The 23679-nt window shown below is 40.5% G+C and overlaps 1 protein-coding gene across 1 annotated transcript in view; it reads left to right on the top strand.

Annotated features, from left to right (window-relative positions):
• Positions 1-23449, top strand: part of tada2a (transcriptional adaptor 2A) — a 111466-nt gene extending 88017 nt beyond the window's left edge. Inside the window, exons 2-16 of the mRNA XM_061046907.1 lie at positions 11463-11531; positions 11982-12088; positions 12839-12898; positions 12976-13067; positions 13758-13915; positions 14449-14537; positions 14759-14831; positions 14942-15005; positions 16761-16804; positions 19009-19119; positions 20349-20420; positions 20902-21034; positions 21457-21500; positions 21827-21906; positions 23071-23449. Coding sequence (XP_060902890.1) covers positions 11507-11531; positions 11982-12088; positions 12839-12898; positions 12976-13067; positions 13758-13915; positions 14449-14537; positions 14759-14831; positions 14942-15005; positions 16761-16804; positions 19009-19119; positions 20349-20420; positions 20902-21034; positions 21457-21500; positions 21827-21906; positions 23071-23256 — 1338 coding nt within the window. The 5' untranslated portion in view covers positions 11463-11506 and the 3' untranslated portion in view covers positions 23257-23449. The remainder of the gene's footprint in view (positions 1-11462; positions 11532-11981; positions 12089-12838; positions 12899-12975; positions 13068-13757; positions 13916-14448; positions 14538-14758; positions 14832-14941; positions 15006-16760; positions 16805-19008; positions 19120-20348; positions 20421-20901; positions 21035-21456; positions 21501-21826; positions 21907-23070) is intronic.
• Positions 23450-23679: the final 230 nt, after the last annotated feature.

Genomic DNA, 23679 nt, shown 5'->3' with positions numbered 1-23679 from the left:
TAATATTTATAAAAATGAGCAGTCTATTTGACTTTAAACAGAGGTAATCTTCTCATTTCCAAACAACAAATGTCACTTTGCTAACTAAAATGAGAACGAGGGTTTCTTAAGTTTTAGCTCGCTTGTGTTATAAGCTAACCTCAGCTCCATGAGTTGATTAGAAGTGAATACTTGCTGAATTTCGGTAGCTTTCAGATAACTTGATTTAAATTGAAAAACTATGTTAAAGGGTCTCATACACAACTACAGTAAGCCAGCCCGACATGCAACATCAATATCAACTTGTTGAGCTTTTGTGATTGAATTCAGGATCCAGTTAAATGTTGTCTGTGCTAGCCTGAAAATACATCAGGAATGTGAATACAAGGCGGATTCTGTCTTTCTTACTGTCAGGGTATAAAAATGCAGCTTCATGCGCTCTTTTTCACCACATCATCAACTGAGCCGAACACGCTGATGAGACAAACAGAAAGCCTGGAGCTGTCTGCAGGCTCTCGATAACAGCAGAGCTTTCATCCTGTTTATTGTTAATGCATGCATTGAAGTGTACACATTTCTGAATCCTTTGACAGTCATTGTACTTATACTATGTAGCTGGTAATCTCTGTGAAAGGAAATAAATCATACAGCGCAGTTAAGTCTGACTTGTTCTCAAGCCTCTAGGCAGACACCTGTGTGTGAGTCTAGCTGATGATGAACTCCTCCATGACACAGCTTCATTTTCCTCAGACAGCAAGTTCATAGGTCAGATTCAGACCTCTTTTTTTGCTTGTCAGTCTCTAGTGTCACATTACCCTGAAACAGATACAGCTGACACAAAAGAAGGACTTACTTTCTTGCCAGTTTTCTGCCACAGCTGCAGAGCTCCAGAAATAGCTGACTTATTCAGGACTGACACTATGATGCCAAAGAGAAAATCCTTGACTCACTGACTGTATCTGTATAATCCTAATACTTTAACTGAGCAAACTGTGAATGAAGTGCACTCATTCCTGTTCAGATAAGTGACACTACTATCTATTTTTTACTGTCTGATGATTCGCTTCTTTCAATGATTCTGCTGATTAGAAACTAAAGCCAAGAAAGAGAGTCAGTATCTTTTATCTCTAGTGTTAAAACATCATTTTCAGGGAACCTGTTACAATCTGCATCCGTGTAAGCAAATGGCCTGTACATTGAACCATACTGCAGCAAGAGGCCCACTTTATTATCAGAGTGAGTGGCATTATAATGAGCATATCTGCTGTGCCATGGAGGCCCATGCACATCCATGCCGTCTCTGACACAGAGCATGATGTATGTACATGCCTGTACAGACTCTCTATAATCAGCACCCTGGCTGCTGGTGATAAGACACAGTGGAACAGTGTGAGAATGCGGTTGGCTCTCTGACAGGGGACGTCAGGGCTAATCATCCACACCACCAACACAGCTGTGTGCATTTCTGCCATGGAAGACATTCAGTTGGCCACTACTTTGCCACTCCACCATCATCACCTAAACATATTATAGGCTACCATTGCTGTATAGCATGAGGTCTATGTCACAAATACACAACACAGGGTCGGCTACAAGGCGTTTACCAGGGCCTAGAATGATTTGTGGAGAATCTCAGCTGATTTAAAATGGGAAAGAATGACTCCATTATTAGAATATCCAAATTTTCCAGTTTTATAGCTGGGGTGGATAATAAGTGGAAGGTGTAGCTCATTTGTCACTACATGTGGAATTATCAATGCAAAAGTGACCAAACCTTATTTCAATGACTGTTCAATCCTCATACGAGTTTACCATTGACACATTCGTTTGACAAAAAAAATCGGAAAATCTGATTCATGTTCCTCCTCTCAAATCTAATCATCCCAGTGCGCACACTTAATGAGTCCTGACGATTAGTTTATCTTTTCCATACCATGAGCAACACAGCAAATTCAGATGGAATGTTTATTTTAAGTTCATCATACTTGGGATCAGCACAGTATTGTATGTTTCTATATAAATGTGCACATTATCTAAGGCTAAGATCCTTATCAATCAGAATAGAAACGTCCCCCCAAAACAGTTTGTAAATGACTGACTCCTTCAGACATTTTGTCACCAAACATCAGTTTATGCTGGCTAGGATGGGAAACAAACAGTTTGCATCTTTCACAAATAATGAATATACACACATCTGGATTACTTTCAACTGCAGTACTGTTGCCTACTATAAATTAGCTCCCAAACCTCTTAGTCAGGGAAAATAAACTCCATGTGGAAGTTGAACTGCGTTGCATCAGCCAAGAGAGAGGGAGAAAAAATGTTTTCAACATGCAAAGTGGGCTCTGTGTGGCTGTGTGAGCAGGAGCAGCTTTTCAGCGAGAGCTCCATTTTTTTTATAAGCCCACAGACACAATCACACTGGAAACATGTGGTTTTAATCGACTCACGTGCAAAGGCCGGGGCCAGTTAAAGCACCAGTACTCCACCATCTCTCACTATACTACAGCAATGAGAACCACATGCCAGTTCAAACTCAGCGGCTCTGATCTCAGTCCCTGTTTTTTAGTCATGGGTTGTCCCATGAGAGCCCTGTTCCCAAGCTTACAAACATTTGGTCTGTATTCATTCAGATTTTTTCAAGTAGTTGTGAGACGATGGGGCCTGTTTTATCTGGAGACGGGAAAAATTCGCTAATTAGATGTCAAGGGTTATCTCATTTTCACATGGCACAGCGTTTTAAAGAACAACACTGATCATTTAAGATTTAAAGATGTAATTAAAAATCACGTCAAGTAGTCAGTACAAAAACGAATATCATACATTTATGAGACGTTTGAAACGATTAGAAACGCTGAATCCAAATCTGACAGGTTACGCAGCATTTTGCTCTTCAAACATGATCCTTATTCTGCATGAACAGTTTTGGAACAGGCTCAGATGAACAAATCAAATGTTTAGAATAAACACAGGATGTAATGATAACCACTGATTGAATATTCAGTGCTGGTAGTGTTCAAACCATTGAATGTATTTGTTTGGCATCTAGGTACCAATACATTTATGCTGGCAAATACACAGGGGTCTGCCGGAAAACGTGGAAACTAAGATGATTCTTTCAACCTTATGGCCAATTTAGGGTAAATAAAAGTTCAACTGGATGACTTGAAGACAATAGAAAATAAGCTTTAACAAAATCAATACATAAAAGACAAAAATGTGTAGCAACTAATACATCCCTTTGAGATTTCAGGAACTTGCCCCCTGTGTTTTGTGGACTTATCACGCCTTCTCATTAACTGTCTCACTGGGATGAGCTAGTAAATTTACCCCATTTGCCCACTGTCTGGGCTGTGAAGTCTGCAAGCTGGCAACAGCATGTCAACTGTGCCTCTACTGTTTGGTGTCATTATGATGCATTCACTGGCCACGAGCAGATTGCTTTAATAGCACACTTTGTACTCTTGTGAACTGTCAACCGGGGAAAAAAACCTTAAAATTCCCCCACCCAACAGCTGGCTAATCCTCTCCCGTGATCTGCTCCTACAGAAAACCCCCAGTGGACACCCAGGCTGAGGTCGAGGAGATACATTTCTGCTGTGTGGTAGAAAGTGGCAAAGCAGCCAGGTCGTAACCCTGAACTGGTGGCTGTGTGGGAAGACTGGTGCTTGTGTCTTTATCTCTCTCACTGTCTCTCTCTCATGCTGTTGTCATTGCATTCTTGCTCTGACCCTGACTGCCATTCACTGCCCATTTCAACACACGTCCATTCTTAAAGAGCAGGTGACAACCGAGAATACTTTCACTCTGTTGACAGGCTGCATACCACTGTGAGAGGAAACAATAGTGATGACAAGACACATTTTGAAGCACCTAGTCGAAAGAAGGCATTATAGATTAACATGAGGCTCTCTGTGGTGTCCAATGAGGTCACCCAGTCACGCTCTGAGGAAATTATTCTACTCATACAAGCTTGAGTGCTCAAGGCCATTTATGCTCCAGCTACAAGAGATCAGCCCTTTAATAAAAAACAAAAAAACTTTTTGTATTGTCCCGTGTGACCACTCACTGTTATTTCTGTCCATTCTCCGCCATGGATAATGCATAATGCACTTCGTCATTCTTCCCCCACAATAAGCCGAGGGGGTTATTGTGTTAGGGACGTACTGAGGCACAGGCAGGCTGAATGGTCTGCTGGAGGCAGGGCTAAAGCAACAGGCCTGTGGTGTCCCTCTAGGCGACCACTGGGAAAGCCCGAGTGTGGAAACCATCAAGGCTGCAGCTGCTGATGTGTTCTGACAGTGTTGTGGTAGAGCTGCTCTGCTGTAAGAGGTATATAGGAAACACGGTGTGGTTCACATGGGGAGCTTTTTCCATCCATAGCCCAGCCACAGCAGGGTGCAACTTCTATGTGTGTGTTTGTGTAAGGCAATATTTCCGCATTTCAGACACAGAAATCTCTTCTGTCGGCTATCCCAATATTTTCCCACTCCCAGTCTGGCCGTGTCATGATTAAGTTACTTTTGCTTTTCATTAATGAGTTTAAGATTCAAGATTTTGCATAATGAACAAAAGAACAGTATGCAAACAGTGTCCCTTTAATAGAACATGTATTTATTATTTCATGGAACAGACTACTTTATCACTGCCTAGATAACATTCATCAACGACATGTTGTGGATAAAAGAACTCAACAGTCATGTATCTAATAAAATATATATTTTCTGGTTTGTCAATAAATGTCTCTCCATTTACATACCTCCTTGCCTGCCAGCCTGGTTTTTGTATCTGTATCAGTTTGCAACTTCCGATGAAAGAAAAAGACTGCAAAAAACTGCAGTTCCTTGAGTGTCCACTTGAGGTTGGCCACAAAAGCCAAAGAATCCCCATTAGGTCCCATGTTAGAAAAAAATTCCCTTAGGTTTTAATGTATTTGGTCATTAAACATGGTATTGAACAGTCATCAAGTATCAATTTTGCCCTGATTTGGATACTTGATAAATAGTCCAAGGTTACTTAAGTTACTTGAATTATTGCTGAGGGGTAAGGAATCCATTTAGAAAATAAATCTGGACAAGAAATCCAAACGTATGAACCATTTCACTGAAAGCCACAACTTTTAACCTTATGGTGGCACTAAAGAAAAAAGTCAGGGATTGCCAGTTTTACAAAGATTCATCCTCGAGGCAGAATTAAGATATGTACTGATTTTTGTGCCAATCAATTCAGTAGATGTTGAGATATTTCATTCTGGATAAAGCTTGGGGCTTTCCACATTTATCTTCATAATGCTACTGTTATCTAAAGTAATAATATTACACTTTAATAGTGTTTGTGATGCAGACCCTTTAACTTTTAATAAAGTGTTTTGACTTTGGTCTACTTATACTGAAATAAAGCATCTATGCACTTCCTGATTCCCGGCTCCACCCCTCTGGTTCCTCACAAACTGTCACTTTGGATTGAATTCCTGATTGCCGACCTGAGGCCTGACACATGTTTTTCTCAGGGTTTGTGTGAAGGCATGCCGCGTGGGAAACACTTGCATTCCACACCCACTTGTCGACCTCCCTGAACTCTCACTCTGCTGATTCCTCGGTGTTATACCTTGGCCATGGGGAGAGGAGGTCCACCAAGAGGAGGAACATATGTAGTAAGAACCTCTCACTCTGCAAAAAATAAACTGATGACACATTAGTGTGGGAGTCATCTGTTTTCATGACTTAATTCACACTTTACACTGCTGAGTGTGGTGGACAAGGAACACTGTATTCTGGCTCATAATCAACATTTATTTGAAGCTTAATGCAGAGTCATCTTAATTTGGTTTAACATCGTGTTGACTCTGGACTCTGCTTGCATATAAATCAGCTGTGTTGAGCACTGCATGTAAAAAGCAATTTAAATCTCACACAAAAAGCTCAACTTAACACAGAGTGAGGGTGATGGCCAACACATATAACAGGAAAATGAAGTTTCACAGCTACTTGCACAGTGAAAAATTTGATTCTTATCAAGCGCTCCATCAACACACGAGCTCTTAAAGTTCAACAGTTCAGTTCAGTCACTCTCAGCCACGTGAGGATCTGCTCTCGCTGTGTGTAGAAGGTGTTTGTGCGGCTCTTTAGTTTAGTAGCAGAAAAGTCTTCTAGTTTATAAGTAACAGCAGACTCTTAACCTATTGTACACCTTGTGTGATCTATAGGATGAATGAGTGGTGATAAAAGTCTAGCCTTGTGCTGTTTTTGCTGCCTCAGCGATGTCAAAGTACTCTTAGGAAGTAAAAAGTCATGGGTTAAAATTAATTCCTTGAACTAAGCCTGGGTACATGCCACACATTAAATATGTACTCCAGCGATTTAGTCTTGCACTTCCATTTGGTTGGAGGACTTCCAAGAGAGAGATTATAAAATAATTGGTCCAAATGAATGCAGGAGAGGCCAATTCTCCTGACTTTAACACCTTAGTTTTGGTAGAGCTCCAAAAACTCTGGATACTACAGTGTCCATGATGCAGATAATAAAAGCGTCTGTGTTTATATCTATGATCTTTCAGGTTTGGTGACTGACAGCCAATCTGCCCAGGGTGTGCCCCTAGCCCATTCTTGCATTATATCAGTAGGACTCAGCTGCAGCCATCCGCAACCCTGTCAAACGCTGGATGTCAGACTTTTCCATATTTCAGCTCCCTTGAAAGCATTTGAATTTCCCCCCTAAAACGCACACTTCTGGGAGGACAAACGTATGATGCAGCACTATGAGTGTGTTCTTTAGCCTGCTTAACAGGAGGATGATTTATGAGGACTTACTGGATTGCCTGATCACTGAGGTGCGTTCCTTCACTGTACATCAAGCTACCACTCATCAACCCTTTCTGTCATCTCTGCTCATATAAATCTTAATCAAAGTGAAAATCTTTGTCTCAGATGGGATTTATTGGAAAAAAAAATACACATTACATCAACAGTTCAAGACCCATTTGTGCTGCTTTCTGAGTAAGAAGTGAACATTCATAACATATTTTTAAAATGTATTTAATTTTGTTCTCTAGTAGTAGAAGTAAAAGTGATTGTTGAAATGCCACAAATCAAAACCCGACAAGAGGCCCGACAACATATCAACATACTGTAAAAAAGCTGATTTTTTTTCCCTCATTTGTAATGAATTAATTAAATTTAGTTGCATAAAGTGAGAGAAACTGAACCCATTCTTCTTATGAACGCAGCAACTGTATGTTAATCAGTATTAGTGCACAGATGGGGGGCAGGTAGCATAATAAATCTGAGCTGAAAGCTTCCTTTCAGCAAAGAGAGTGATCACGCAATTACTGCTGACATGTCCTTAATTTCAAACTGAAGAATGATGATTTTCCTTGCCGACCTTTCCACAAATCTGATTTGTAAAACAAACCTCCTAAAGTGTACGTCAACTCTAAGCAGCCATTCATTGTGAGGATTTCAATGTTATCAGGTGTGTCCTCAAGTTGTGTTTTGACTGGACTTATTTAAAGACCTGTGTCCATTTCACCTCTTTGTTCATTTTTCTTTCTTTTAAAGATGCTTAATCTTGTTTTCAGAACATTTCCATGACAGGAGCAGTTTAACTTTTTTTCTTAGCCTCTAAGGCGTGTGCCAGATGCCCTCTTTTCTTCATAGGGGCCCTCATATTCAAATCACAGCAGCTGGGAAGTGCTTTGGTAAAAGAGCAAAGCAGTGGGCAGAGACTGGGGGAGTTTTTAAAGACGTAATGGGGGTGGGGGGAGTGCATTTGTTTGGCCAGTGTATAATCTGGCACACGTCTAGAACAGAGAAACCACAGGGATCTCCGTCTTTGATCCGCATAAGAAGTGTGCGGCCTGCAGGCTGGGGGTTTGCCTGGTCTTTCAGGCCTTTCGCCGTGGGTGTGAAGCTGCAGAAAGAAGGAGAGTGAGAGAGAGAGTGGCACTGTGGGTAGGCGGGGGTGGCATGTGGCTGGAGGAGACAGCAGGTTGTCCGCCCGCAGGCAGTGATGCTGCAGCAGGGGCCGTCGTAGGGGAGCACACATGTCACTCTGTGGAGCTGACAGCATTTTCTTTGTTAGTCACCATGTGGATAATAGACTCAGCCTGTATTCACCGCCAAGACGTGATTTTTTACAGTATGCTTCCACATATGCTGACCCTGGCATTCAAACTGGCATGAACTGAGAATTTGGATTTATCAAAGTCATGAGGTGGCTGCAGGACTGTCCCCACACAGATTGAGCTGCATATCAGCTTCCAATATGTTGTTACTGATCATATTTCTACACATTTTTACATGTTTGACAGTAGAGAGTGATTTGAAAAACTGACACAAAACACAACATAGACCATAAGGTCAGAATCTTACCATTTATTTGAACCCTGTTTTGTACTTCATGGGCACCACTCTCCTCACACCTTTGTGTACTTTGGGCTTTGGCAATTGTAAATGGCTAACGTAGCGTTTCCACCACAGAAACAGTGGAAAATACGGTGCTGAACATTGGTAATTTGTTGGACACTCTCATTATTTAATTTGATTATTTATTGAATTCTGCAGCTATGTCTGCTTGTTTTTTTGTTCATTGTGTTTTCTCACATTAAAAGAGTAAGAGAAGAAAATAAGCAAATGGCATCACACATTTTGTATTGAGCATTTTTGATGAGGACAAAATAGATCATTGTTGTACTGATGGGTGCAAAAAGAACATGAAAGTGGAATCATTTGCACAACTTTCTTTGGACTACAGTGGAAATGCAGCCAAGATGGGCTAAAGAAATCATAAAGTTCCTTCAAAAGTAGTTCCTGGGACCAAACTAGCAAGGAGGTTTGGGTGGGAAATGTCTCTCGACCCCTTAGTTTTGAATTCAGGGAACTCTTTTTGCTACAGAATACAATCAAGAGTGAGACACAGCGGGCCCTCAACATGTTGGCATCAGTTGGTGAGGGCCCTTTAAGAAACTTCCCCCTGGGATTAATAAAGTATCTCTGATTCTGATTTCTTATTTCAGCATGACAATGCATCATTCTCAAAGCAAGGTTTATAACAAAGTAGGTTTTCTGATGGCGTTTGGTGTTTTAAAACTGGACAGACCGACAGAGCCATGAACACACTCCTATTTAACAGCTTTGGGGATGAAGTGGAGGGCAGAGTCAGGCTTTATTGACCAACATCACTGGCCATCATCATTAATTAATCTTACAGGTTAATAAGCTCATTTCTGCAACCAGGTACCAAAAATGTGTGCTGTGGCAATATGTTTAGAAGCACTGGTTTGAAATGAGAAATTCTGCATTCTTGAACGGATGTTATTTGTGGGTATCCATAAACGTTGGTCCATTTAGTATACATAATGCATGAACACAGATTTTAAATGTTTAAAACTGCAGTAGCTGATAGTCTCAGTGGGGGTAGGTCTGGTTAAAACTAAGAACAACATTCATAGTGCCAACTGTCGCACAGAAAGCAGAAGTTCCTCTTCCAAAGATAAATAAATCATAACGCTTTCACGGGGTCGTTAAACAACCTGTGTTCCGGCAGTTAGATAGAAATCCCTCTGAGAGGGAAAGTACAACTGTTCTTTTTATTATGCACAGTCTGTGTCAGGGTGGAGGAGGGAGGGCACCTCGTTATTACTCACGGTTCTATGTTGCTCACGGCTCTCATGCTGACTGAGTCGCACCATGGAGGTCTCAGGCAACCCCCGAGGATCAAGAGACGGGACACAGTGCACGCTGTAGCTGAACACACTTGTCACTGTGGATCGCCGTCACAGAGATGGCTCATGGGTAACGAGAGGAAAGGAGAACACTCAGATAAAACCAAATCTGCAGTTTGGCAGCCATGATAACTCCTCTGAGTTTGTTAGGGAGTATTTAATGTGCAGAGCATCACGTTTAATAAAACATAAATATAACAACAGTTCCTCCCTAAATGTCACTAACAGTTGTGCCTTTGATTGTAAAGTGATGATTAATAATACATATCTCTGGTGCCAGTGCTCATCATTTGAGATGCAGCTGTTTTCATTCACATGCTGATGCAACATCTGTATTGAATAAAAGGGTAGTTACAGCCAAATTACAACACAAACATACATTCTCACTTACTTTTATTGGTATAGACACAGGCAGAGTTGCAGTTTTATGTATCAAGGTTTGGAAAAATGTGTTTTGCCAGATCCCTCTTTGAGCATGTCCTTGAGGAGTTGTTTTAGATCCGGGGGCCCAAGCTGGACTCAGGCACTGGAAAATATCAGGGATAATAGATATTTATTGCATCTGTTTTTAAGGAAAGCAGTACTCCAACAATTGAAGCTGTAGTGGGAGGGTTTTATGAAAGAAAAGGGCTACAGTGAAGGGGGTCAATGTAGTGCAGTCCCATATTCATCATTCTGTGGCCCTCATCCAGCCTAACTCAAACTGGCCTTTAAGAGGCTCAGGTGGTGGTGTTTGTTTAGAGAAAGACAAAGAGGGACTTGCAGTGAGCTTATTGTTTTCTTAACAGAAATGGTGCAAGATCGCCACTCTGTGGTGGAATTGAGTATGACCCTACTCACTTTTATTCCTGAAGTACGCTTAGGATAACCACACATGTATGTCTACGCAATTCATTGAAATAATGGTTGTTTTTTATTTAAAGAATTTTTCTACAAACACGGAGAAGAAGAAAAGCAAGTACAGCATTTCATAAATGATGGGGGGGGGGGGGGGGGGGGGGTTAATACTGCTGTTTTGTAAATAGGTATTTACATTTATGTTAAAGGCAGCCTTGAGCCCAAGAGACACTTATTGATCAATCTTGGTTTTAAAAATCAATCAAAAGTTCTAGTCTTAAGTTTTGACTAATCACTCCATGACATCATCAACATTTGTCCTGCTTTTGTATTTTGTTTTCTTTTTTTCTGACTGTTTATTACTTGTTGTCATTGTTCTGTTTAAAAAATGTGTAAATAAAAAGTAAAAAACGTTTTTTTTAGGCGCTCAGTCTCTGCTCTTTCCAATCCTTTGTTAGGATTATCATAGAACTCGCTCACTTTTCAATGTAGTTAAATAAAACACTGAGGGCATATTCATTTGGATGTATTAAAGTTAAGATTGTGGATAATCATTGACAAACAAACTGTTAAAAAAAAAAAAAAAAACATCTGACAAAATCAGGGTAATGGGCAAGAATCTGGATCAGGATGTTAAGGGACGACATTTCAAAATCTATTTATGAGCTACGATAACATCTTTACAAAAAAATATTATAGGCCTATTTTCCCCACAAATTGTTTAGCCCAAGTTTCGAGTGAGGTAAGAGTTTGATATTTGATAACTTAATGTAAACAGGTGGTGTACTAAATAGCAGAAAGTCGAACAACTTAGCGGTAAGGTCAGGCTGAAGGGGCCTCACTGTGGGAGTGTCTCCAGCAGGTGGCGGTATTGCAGCAGTAAAGTGCGCAAGCTGCATTAAAACCGAAAGAAGAAGAGGAAAAACAAAAAATAGCCTTTCTGTTATTAGTTTTGTAAAAACATTGTCTTATGGACCGTCTTGCATCGTTTGGGAGTAAGTGCCGTTCATATTATATATTTACATGTTACCGCTGCATGTTTATGTTAACAGCCCGCTCCCTCTGTCAGATAAACACATTAGTTTAACTGTAGCATTGTTTCCCTCACGTTAGCACACACGCTAGCTTTGCTCTGTATTTACAGCTACGCATATTTGTTGCCTTTTTATACGTTTTCTGGTGGAATACGTGCATCAAGTGCTCTCTCGGGGATTTACTGTGTTGACATGCTTTCTAGAAGTCCGCGATATTTCACTAAAGGTTGCTAGCTGATTTGTTTACCATCACATGCTGGCTTTAACTTTAGGCCTCCTTGACGCTCTCTGGGAAGTCAGTGATGAACTATAAATCTGTGCACAGAAGCTCAGGTGTAACAAGGTGGGGTTTCATTGTTGCTGTCGGAGGGTAAACTTTAATTTTGTGTTTTTTTTTATTCCCCACTCCAGATGATCCTTTTGATAAGCCACCCTGCAGAGGCTGCTCATCCTATCTGACTGAGCCATACATCAAGTGTGCAGAATGTGGACCCTCACCTTTTCTACTCTGCTTACAGGTGTGTACTTGACAAATACACTCACCTGTTCTGCCCTACAAAGGCAAAGTGTAGAGTGTAGAACTGAGATAAATTACTTTAAAGTCTTTTTGTTGTCCAGCCAAATGAGTTGCAGGCAGAATATTGGAAATGTGGCAATTCTTTGTCTTTTTAATCAGGTTATTAATGTACATAAAAATCTTGAGGTCAAACATGACCTTTGACCCTTATTTGGAAGTTAAGGTACTCTGCTGTTGCATTGCCTGTACAATAATAAGGCGTCATGCCAAGGCAAAAGGCATTAACTTCCATTTGTTAGCTCCCTTGGTTGCTGATCACTATATTAAATCAGTATATGATAAATAATGATAACATATACATGAAATCTAGTGATCATGGCACAATTAAGTGCTTGATGACAGATAGTAAAACAAAGGCATAACACCTTAACTCAGTTTGAGCATTCCTGAATGCTGCAGTACAAAGACAAAGACCCTGATAAGTGATGTTACTGGACTCTGTCTTGGTTTCTCGAGGGCTTTTGGAAGTTAAGGCAAATACAACCTACTATTTTCTAAAAAAAAACAACACAATTGACTCAAGATATTTGTCCACATGATAAAGCACATCTGTAATGTTCCAAAAATGACAAAAACTCACTTTTGAAAAAATTGAAGTTACTGCCTTTTGCCTTTGTAGGGCAGTATTGTGCTGTTGTCTCTTGGTTGTTCTCAGACCACTCAATCTGACTGAAATCAATCTTAATTTCAGTGTTTCACCAAAGGATTTGAATACAAGAAGCATCAGAGTGATCACAAATATGAAATCATGGTAAGTGTATTACAAGTTGTCTTCGACAGACATACGGACAGAAATCCATCTGAGAATTGACGTTTATCCTCATGCAGACATCGGATTTCCCCGTCCTGGAGCCGGGATGGACAGCGCAGGAAGAGATGGCTCTGTTAGAGGCGGTCATGGACTGTGGCTTTGGAAACTGGTGAGCACTTTGTGTAGTTTGTGTAAATTTAATGAATAGATCGAATGTATAGAGCTCCTTTCAAGGGACCCAAGGAGACTTTACATGGTGTCCAAACTAGTGAACAATACAAAAACAACCCCCCTCCCTTTTTAATCTGAAAACAAATCCAGATAAATAGATTTGCATAATCAAATAAATAATATATCTGTACCCAGTGGGATCCCTATCTTCCAGTGTTTACTAAAATGTGAAATTAAAAATGATTGACTTGTAGATGAAAAATTGAGTTTTCCCTATCCCTTTACTATGTTGCACCTGACTGAAAAATAAGATGCATAAGATTATTAGGGCAAAATAATTGAGTTCACAGGAAACAGAAATCCCAGCCCAGCAGGCTGCAATTATCATAAACAATGATGCTGTTCTGTAGACTGATTTAATTTGGAACATACAATCTGTAAATATTTAATTGTCTAGATCATGATATGCTTTTGTCGAGAACAATTATTTTTTTCAAGCTTAATTTTGTTCTAAGGAACCTTGTGTGAATTGGTTGTTTGTATTATCATTAAGACAAATAACCACAGTGTACTATATGTTGTAATATGGCAACAATAGCCTGGTAAATTATTCATGTACCTTGCAAACTTCCTGTGAGCTATTGATGCATATTCCCAGATTTTATTTCTGCAACTTTTTCTCCTACAGGCAGGATGTGGCATATCAGATGCGCACTAAAACCAAAGAGGAATGCGAGAGCCACTACATGAAGAACTTCATCAATAACCCGCTCTTCTCCTCCACCCTGCTGAGCCTTCGGAAAACCAAAGACTCACGCTTTGCAGAGGGCGCTATTCCTTTCAAACGTCAGTATCCACATTATACTCTTTTTTTTTTTTTTTTTTACTGCACTGTTTTCACAGGAGAAATTGTAACATGTAAATCCTTAAGGGATTTCCTCCCTCACATCTGGGAACAAGGTTTTCACACACTATTAAATATGAGTTGCTATATTTATGTATTTCCTTTTGTCTGCTGCTGATATTAAACTGTAAGTTTAGAAAATGATAGTAACCTTGCTTATGGGCCTCCAGGGTAGCCAAAAGAAAAGATTTACTAGTTTTTAGCCTGTTGAACAGAAATAGTTGGTGTGTTAAGAACTTGTCTCAGTGCCTATCTGGATTCAGGTCTCCATCTGTTGCAGTGTTTGAGAGCTTGACAAACAGTGTCATGTTAATGCAGGCAAAAAGAAAAAGTTGTTCTATTTCTTACTGTAAGTGATTTTGCAGAAGAAGTTTGCAGGTAGCACATTCTTTGTTCTATGCCAAATTCACATTTATTGCATTTTGGTACTGAAATGTTAATTACTGCTTTGGGCCTTGTTTCCTTGATGTTACAGCCACAGATGATCCCCCTCGGCCCACATTTGACTCAGTGCTGTCTCGAGATATGGCGGGATACATGCCTGCCAGAGCAGACTTCATGGAGGTGAGGGGATACGTTAGTTCTGTACTTTTCATCAACATGAAACAGACACTAGATGGCTTTTTATTGTGATTGAAAAAGTGACTCATGCCGTTGTTTACTGTGACTCTATAGCCCTGTAAACAATGTTTGAATATGAGCTCTTATCTGGGATCATTGGTTGGCTGAAGTGCAGTTAGATCACTGCAGCAGATGATAAAAGTCATTCTTCTCTGACCTGTTAGGAGTTTGACAACTATGCAGAATGGGATCTAAAAGACATCGACTTTGTGGATGATGACTCAGACATCCTACGTGGTGGGTAGAATCTCAATGGACCGTATTAAATTTTTTTCATTGACAAGCAAAGTCAATGTTGTGATCTTAATGAACGCTACACTCCTAACTGTGTCACTGCTCTGTTTCAGCTCTTAAGCTTTCAGTTGTCGACATATATCATTCAAGATTAAAGGAAAGGCAGCGGAGGAAAAAGTAGGTCCACTTTTTTATACACTCAAAGATGAATACAGTGTTTTTGTTTTCATGTAATAACCCTGATATGTCACAAGGTGGCACTACAAGCTCCTAACATTTCACACCCTCATTTCCCTTCGGATATTTGTAGTTTCATGTTGAATAAATGCATTTCATACTGAACTGAAATTTACAAGGCTAATATTATGAAACCCCTTGTCTGTATTGTTTTAATATTAATCAGTTTGTAACGTTAATATATTTACAATTAAAATCCAAACGTTTCATTATTTGTTAAAAGTGCTTGACAGACTCGAGACCTCAGAGACTCGGGTAGAGTCAAAAGAGTGATTATAATTGTATATTCCAGACTTTTGTTAAGCTCTCATTAGAAGCCACAGGGATTCATTCATTCAGGTGCAACATACAAGCTGTGGGAACCTTGACTTTCATGATTACTTAAGAGGCGAGGTAACGTGTCTGTCTCATTGTGAACCTTTAGCACACCTGATTGACAAAAAAAAAAAAAAAAGAACACATTTTGTCCTTCTTGGATGTATGTGTTTTTTAAAGGTTTATTTTCGAGATAGGACAGTGGATAGAGTCAGAACTTGGGGAGGGAGAGAGAGTGGGGAATGACATGTGGGAAAGGAGCCACAGGCCGGATTCGAACCCAGGCCACCTGCTTAGAAGATTACAGCCTTCGTATGTGGGGCGCAGGCACTAACCACTAGGCCACTGGTGCCCCCTTGGATGTATGTTTGACTTAAAAGCTCAAATAATTAGTGGACAGTGAAATAATAGGCAACACTGAATAATCAACTGATTGTCATTTTGCAAATTAAAAAAGACATAATTTGATTGGCTTCATGTCAGAGTAACGTATTCCTCCTTTAATACAATACAATTGAAAGAAAAATAAGCTGCATCCTCCAGAATGGTCATAAAATGTAATGCACACCTGTCTAAGTTTTTAAAGCACAAATAAGCCACGGTTGATTCAGCCTGCTGGTGTTCCTTATAAACTGGCAACTGAGTGAATTTGTTTATTTGATTGCCGTTTGTCAAAACAGCCGGCAGTTGAAGAGCTCCCCTCAGGATTTAGGGAACTTGTGTTGAGCATTTGAATGTTTTCGTCCTGACCTCTCATTGACTTGCTCAACAAATAAGGTATTGTCTGTAAGATACAGGGGGGCAGTGGCAGCCCTTGTTACATTTCCATACTATAGATAATAAGAATGTGTTTCCCCTCTTTTCTAAAGGTGTCAGTCAGTTGTTACACTCTCAAGAGAATCTCCTCCACCTTCTGCCCGTTAGCTGTCATTCTTCAACACGCACACAGTCAATCCTCGGTGTAATGCATCCATCACTAAATCAGCTGTAAAGAGTGTGCTCCCCAAGAATGGTGGAATGGCATGTCACCTCTTCCCATGATCCTTATTGTATCTCTGTTAACTTGTAACTTGTCAGAGAGGCTTCAAGGCGCGTTTCACGTGCCAGCACCACTGACATTTTGACCTCTGACCTTTTGAGGGAGCTTGCTACAGACCTTATAATCACTTTGATTTAAATTCCAATTATTGCACAATCTCAAGTAGCCGCTGTGATTGAGGCAGATACATGTTCCGTTTTCTATTTGCCATAATGACTTTATAGAGACTGTAACAGCCAACATAATTACATTTGAGTAAATGCCAGGTTTCATTTTGCAAGCACCTAGCGATCAGAAAAATCATTTGCATATTAATAAATTTTCATCTCCATTTCTTCCAGGATAATCCGAGACCACGGCCTGATCAACCTGCGAAAATTTCAGAGTAAGTCATAACTCGCATGAAACTCAACCGGGCTCGGCCGGTCAGTATTTATTCATAGCATTTCATGGTGGCACCTGATACCTACCAGCCAAATCGCTGCTGAGGGTTTCTATGGATGCATGCAAACAACTCGGGTGTAATTACCCCCGTTAGCCTTTGAGTCCCCTCATGTAGCAGAAGTGTGGCAACTGACGGGGCTCGTATTTACGATCAGGGCTGCTAATAGTCCACAGAGGCAGTGTGCAACGGCATAATGGCTTGCCTGTGAATAGTTCCCATGCGATGAGCGCTGCAAACATAATGGCTTAAAATGCAGGGGGGGGGGGGGGGGGGGAGCTTTGTTTATTGATCCACCTGTCACAGGTTGGATTGCAGCGAGCCCTGTAATGTTCTTCTTTGCATCTCTCGGGTTTTCTACATTAGAGGTCAGACAGACGATGAGGGGCTGCTATGAATGGATCTTTCCAATTATTATTATTTTTTAAACCAAGTCCGACCACCCGGCCTCCGTTGTTTACCTCCCACGTGTTGCTCTGTGAAATCGCCTGTGGTCGGGGAGTTGAACACTTCCTCTCCCTTCATGTTTTATTTATGTATCCTCCTGCCTCCAGTTAGCCCTCCTCCATTTTTTCCCCCCTCCACTCCCTTATCTCTCCGGTCTTTCAAGACAAAAGGGAAGTCAGAGTAGCTGTAGAGACTGCAGACTGGTTGTCATGGAGACTGTCAAAGATTGTGTGTGTCTCTGCAGTGTGTGTGTGTGTGTGTGTGTGTGTGTGTGTCACATGCAATAATGGAAGCACTGTTCGAGCCCGGGAGGCTCACAGTATCAGGTCTCCGTGAGTGCTGGAGGCAGATTGACCAGTGTGTCGTTTCAGAGCAGCAGTTTGTGTGAAGTCCTGAACGTGCTGCTTACTTTAAATGATTTAAGTGTGTGTTTTGTTATTGTTGCATTTGTTTGCTATCACTGTTTGTGTGCAACTACACGAAGGTCCAGTGTTGATATCACTTTTGGGACAACATTATTCTGTGTGTCCGCTGTCTTATTCAGAGCATGACTTCATGTGTTTATCCAGAGATGGCAGCTGCTAATTAGCACTCACATACAGGAGACTTATGAAGGAACTTGACGGACAAACACACACACACACACACACGCATAAGCACTCCTCACACCCACACAACAGCTTTCCTCTCCGGCTTTGACACTTGTCTGTTACTCAGCAACGCGGCCGATGCTTCGAGACAAACACAACAAGCTCTTAAGAGTGTGTCTGCTTGTGGAGTGAGCTAAGTGCTGATGGAAACACATTGAACGAGCGTTTCTGTGACCAATCTCAGAGAGAGAGGATCATTTTTGATGCACCGAAGGTTGCAGCATCTGACGGTTTAATGTAGATTTTTTATGTGCCCTTCAATCAGGAGCTGAATAAGAACAATGGAAATACTCTGAAAAAATAAGTCAATATTCTAAAATGTCTGTTAGCCATGAAACTGGAATCTTTAGGTCCAGTTTGTCTGTTGAATGTCATGAAAAATACGTGTTCAGTTTTAGGTACGTTACCAGGAGATGTTATCAGAGGCTCGAATGTCAATGTGCAGATGCAAACAAACAGCCTTCAGAGAGTATAACCCACTACAGTCACAGAATAACTGTGGTGACGGATACTTTCATCTACCTCTATCCCATTTTTTTTTAAAGCCCAGCACAGATTGGCAGATGGCTGTTCATCACGAGTCTGGTTTTGTCCAAGGTCTCTGCCTCTTAAAGGACGTTTTGTATTTCCACTTTAACTTTGCTGATTGTTGCTCATGATGGATTAATGTTGGCTCTGTGTACATAACATAACAAAGAGTCAGGTCTTTTACCTGCTCTTTTGTCAAGTGTCTAAAGAGAATATTTGTTATGAATTGGCGCTATACAGATAAAGATGGATTGGTTGATACTTTTAATATTTAAATGGTTAAAAAGTGGTTTTTGGTCCATATCGCCGAACCCTAATATAAACTCACAGTTCATTAAGAGCTACATGTTTTCCCTGATCCTTGGTGGTAAAGTAGTCAGTGCAGTTTGAGGGAAATCAGCTAAACAGAAAAAAATGTGTCACATTTGTATCTAAAGGAGTGGATCTTTCTTTCATATTTCTGTGTTATTCTTTCTTTGTATCTGCTGCCCACTCATTCCTCTCTTCTCCTCTCTCCGTCAGTGCTGGAGCGATGTTACCCAAAGGAGGTGCAGGAGCTCTATGACGTCATGAGACGATTTGCCAGGGTTGTTGGACCGATTGAACATGACAAATTCATCGAAAGCCACGCACGTTAGTATCTGGCTGAGTACACATGATTAGGCTCTGAGAAAATGTGGCACAATAACAAACACACAGAATACATTTACTCCCGTTTTAGCCAGTCTGCCTTAACATTTCCAGATAGTGTTGGTTAAAGGATTTTATTCATGATTTTTCCAGCTGGGTAATGTGAGAATATCTTATTCTTTTCTATTTTTGGAGATTTCTGTCATGTGCATCTCTTTGTTTACTTGTGTAGATTCCAGATTTGTATTTGTCACATGCTCATACAGATGTGCAGTGAAATGTAAAGACTGTTCCACGAGGCCATGCAATAAACACTCAAAAATTACTAATACCCATATACACAGTAATGTAGAAACATAATGTAAAACTTTAAAATAAATATTTAAATATACAAAATGTAGAAAATGTAAACAGTGTCCAGGGTGTCAAAGTGCAGATTGCATCCAGAGTGTATCCATAAGAACAAGTTAGCCTTTTTGGTGATATGGCTCACTGAAATCCAAAGAGTAATATCACTGTTTTATTGATCACTTCCAGCCAATTAGCTTAGCTTGATATGTTTGTCATTTATCAAGATGTTGCTTATTAACATATCCAGCAGTTCTGGAGGAACATTTGTTCCCTTTGATCAATCTAAACGTCCACTTCACTTTCCTTTAGCTCTGCTTTTGGTCTCAACCAAACCCTGAGGGAAATATATACATCTTAAGTGGCTTAATGTTACCTTATTTACGATCTCTGTCACTTACTCTGTCAGCTGCTGAGCTAACAATGGACAGTATTTACAATTTAACAGTTTTTTTTCAAAGCTTTAAACTCTTAAGCTTTACATCTAAAAGTTGACACCAGGATATCATTGTTGGTGAAGCTAAAGAGAAAAATTAAAGTGGGGTAGTTAACCAATGACTTGAAACTCTATTTCGCTCTATTAAAGGGAAGCTTCAGCTTCAGTTTCATCACGACCGCAGAGCCTGGCTAGCTGTTTCCCCCATGAGCTAACGGTCGCTAGCTGTTTCTTCATATTCAATGAACAGAAATTAGAATGTTTTAATGCAGATCAAATTTATAAAGTTTCCCTTAAATGTGTTTAAATCTGTCGACAACATGCACATTGTTTATGTCTTGAACTCCTTGTGAACTTAAATGATACCAAAAACTATTGAGAGAAAGAGCAGGTACACCTCTTTGTAACAGAATGTAAGGATTTGCCTTTATCTCTTTTTCTCTTCCAGTGGAGTTTGAGCTGCGGAGAGAGATCCGCAGGCTGCAGGAGTACAGAAAAGCAGGGATCAAGTCTTTCTGCAGTGAGTCGTGTCTGACCTTTTCACTTCTCTGTTCAAAGAAACTTTGTTCTAAAGTCGCATGAGCAAGCAGGGGAAATGGATTCATATCCAGATGTGAGCTGCAGTCTTTATTATGAGTTTGGCTCTAAATTGTTTTAATTATTATGTGCAGAAGCAGCAGCTCAGTGGATCAGGTCTTTGGATCAGAATTATAATGTTTGGCCAGTTTGTTGATGCAGGGCACACAATAGGAAAGCTCCGCTGAATATTGTATTGAGTTGCTTTATCAGCTAGTCTTTAAGAGATATCAGAGAATTGTTTGCAGAATTAATTTAAGACCTGCAAACACCATTTACATAATGAATTATTTGGGTAAATTAAAACTAGCTAATTCATTAAAAACCACTGAAAAACTCTGAATTATCACTTTGAGAGAGTTAATTTATATTTGGTACTTTTTAAAAATCCTTTCCTGTTGAACACTCTGTGTCCCCGCGTTCAGGTGCCAAGGTGTATGAGCGGGCGAAGCGAATGCGGGAGGACGAGCGTCGGAAGCGGACCATGTTGTGCGACGTGCTGCAGTACATCCAGGACGGCAGAGCATGCCAGCAGTGGCTTAGCAAACAAGCTGCAATGTAAGACGTCCTGCCTGTTAACCCAGTGTGCAAATGAAAGGCTGCTGAAGTTTGTGCTCTGAGGACACGCTGACCTCTGTCACCTCAATCTCAGATGAACACTGCAGACCTTGATGTTACCGTGCATCCTACTTTTACCTTGGTCTCGTCTTTATTTTTAGTCTTCTTTTGTGCTGCTGCTTTTGTGTTTTGTTTTCATCCAAGGCCCTTTCAGTGGGTGGTATCCAAGCTCCTCTAATTATTTCACCTAAAAAAAACAAACTTGAATGCGATGATTCATCTTTTTTTGGATAATGATCCTGGAGTAGAAATAGTGAACATAACCCAGAAATGCTGTGAGTAAGTAGGACTTTTGTGTGTGTGTGTGTGTGTGTGTGAGAATAAGCATGCAGAGATGCTAACACTCTCTTCTGTGATCACAGAGATGCCGGCATCACTCCAGCTGTCACAACAATCACAGTGTCAGGTACGAAGCTTCTCCCCTCCTCTCCCCCTGTGCGTCTTTTCCTCTCTTGTCGTGTTGGCATTGCCCCAGGCACAGTCATATTAATGCACATGCTCATCCATAAATACACTCCAAATATAGCCCCCCCCCCCCTGCATGCATATTTATCTCTCGCTGTTTCTCCGTACAAATTGGACACACGCTTTCACAAGGCTATATTTACAAAATGTGCACATGGCAAATACTTTTTTCTCCCGTCTCTTCCAAGCAAAGGAATGAGCTGCATGTCGTCAGGGTGCTGATATGTTATCGGAGATGTTGATTGTTGTTGAATTTGTGCTCCACAGCAACAGGTAGGCGGAGCGCTCCTCCTCTCAACCTGACCGGGCTGCCGGGGACGGAGAAACTCAACGAGCGGGAGAAAGAGGTACATCATATTTTATATCTGAGGAGCTTTTCTTTTTTGACCTTGTGTGCCCAAAATGTCAAACAGAAAGACCTCGGTATGCTTAAAATGAACAGTTTTCTGATGTAACTGAAGCTAACAAAAGGCAACATTGTTTCTCAAACGCCACAATTGAGCACAATACAAAATCTTGCTATCACAGCCTCCTCATGGCTGCATCGAACAGCCTCCCTAATCGCTCTCCACATACTGTGGCCAGGATTTACTGATTCAGACACATCCAGCAACCAAACAGTGGTATCTATGTGTCTCTGCTTATCCTATATGCATTCAATAGGAGAGCAGTTAGCATAGGTTTGATGTGTTTTCTGCAGGTTTAGAATGAGTCACACAGAATGTACCTCAGGTTAGAATGAAAAACTCTCTCATTGCAAAAGCAGGTTTAATGATGGGGCATGTGGGATATAACCAGACCCTGAGGAAGGCTGTGTTTGGAAGATCATTTTTGCATTATTCTACAGCAGACACAATGCATGCACCACAAACATGTATTTAGAGCTGCACTGCATTGCGTTTATTGTTTAGCAAGACAAAAGTGTATACACAACATTTGCCCTGATTTGACTTTAATGTTTGTTGACCCTTTATTTTGCAGGTCTCATAGGGTTAAGTTATTTAAATAAACTGACATTTAACTTTAAATGGTGTGAAATAAAAAACATTTTCATTTTGGACATGTAAGGAAAACTGAGATGTTTAATTTTCAAATCAAAGAATTCAACTCAAATGTTTATATACAAGAAACTTTCCTGATTATAGAAGAACCTTTATAGAGTTCAAATGGTAAATGGACTTCTGACTACTCAAAGTGCTTTTACACTGCAGGTCACATCTATCCATTCACACACTGCTGGTAGAGGCTGCTATGTAAAGTGACCATCAGTATTTACTAATCAACATTCACATACTGCAGACAAAGCAGCTGGAACAATTTTGGGTCTAGTGTCTTGCCAAAGGACACATCAGACATGTGGCTACAGGACCTGGGGATTGAACCCTGGACCTTTCGTTTTAGAAAAGTCCGACACTCCAACTGAGCCACAGCCTCCCGTACAGCCCTCCTAAAATAAGCTATCCTATAAAGTCAAGTACTCTTACTAACCGATGTGTGTTTTTTGCTTGTAGTTATGCCAGGTGGTGCGTCTGGTGCCAGGAGCCTATCTGGAGTACAAACAGGCTTTGCTGAATGAGTGCAGACGGCAGGGCGGACTGCGGCTCGCACAGGCCCGAGCGCTGATCAAGATCGACGTCAACAAGACGCGCAAAATCTATGATTTCCTAATCAAGGAAGGTTACATCACCAAGGCGTAGGGGGGGTTTGATTTGACCCCAGTAGAGGTTGGATGGTGGTTAGTCATCTTTTTATTTTTGGACTCTCGTTACATTGCAAGACTGTGTTTCCTAAGAGTCCAATCATTTCTGCTCCTTTAATTTTTGTAACATTGTAATTGTTTTCCTGTTTTCTGAGTCTAAAATGTATTAAACAACAAATATCTTTGTACAAGTCTCTGTCAGAGGATCAGGGGCTCATTATGAAATAACACTGTATTTATTTCTCCTGTCATAAAATGTTGATGAAAAAAAACATTTGGCGTTTGTGTTGATGTTTACCCAGAGTTAGACCTAACTGGACTTTGATGCTTTACAAGACTTTAATTCGCATGGCCCCTTTATTCATTTATTCATTAAATCATTCATAGTGTCCATTAATTTACTTTAAATATATCACATTAG

The sequence above is a fragment of the Labrus mixtus genome, chromosome 9, assembly GCF_963584025.1.
Source record: "Labrus mixtus chromosome 9, fLabMix1.1, whole genome shotgun sequence".
Lineage (NCBI taxonomy): Eukaryota > Metazoa > Chordata > Actinopteri > Labriformes > Labridae > Labrus > Labrus mixtus.
The sequence above is the reverse complement of the archived record's forward strand: the minus strand, read 5'-3'. Positions and strand labels throughout refer to the sequence as shown.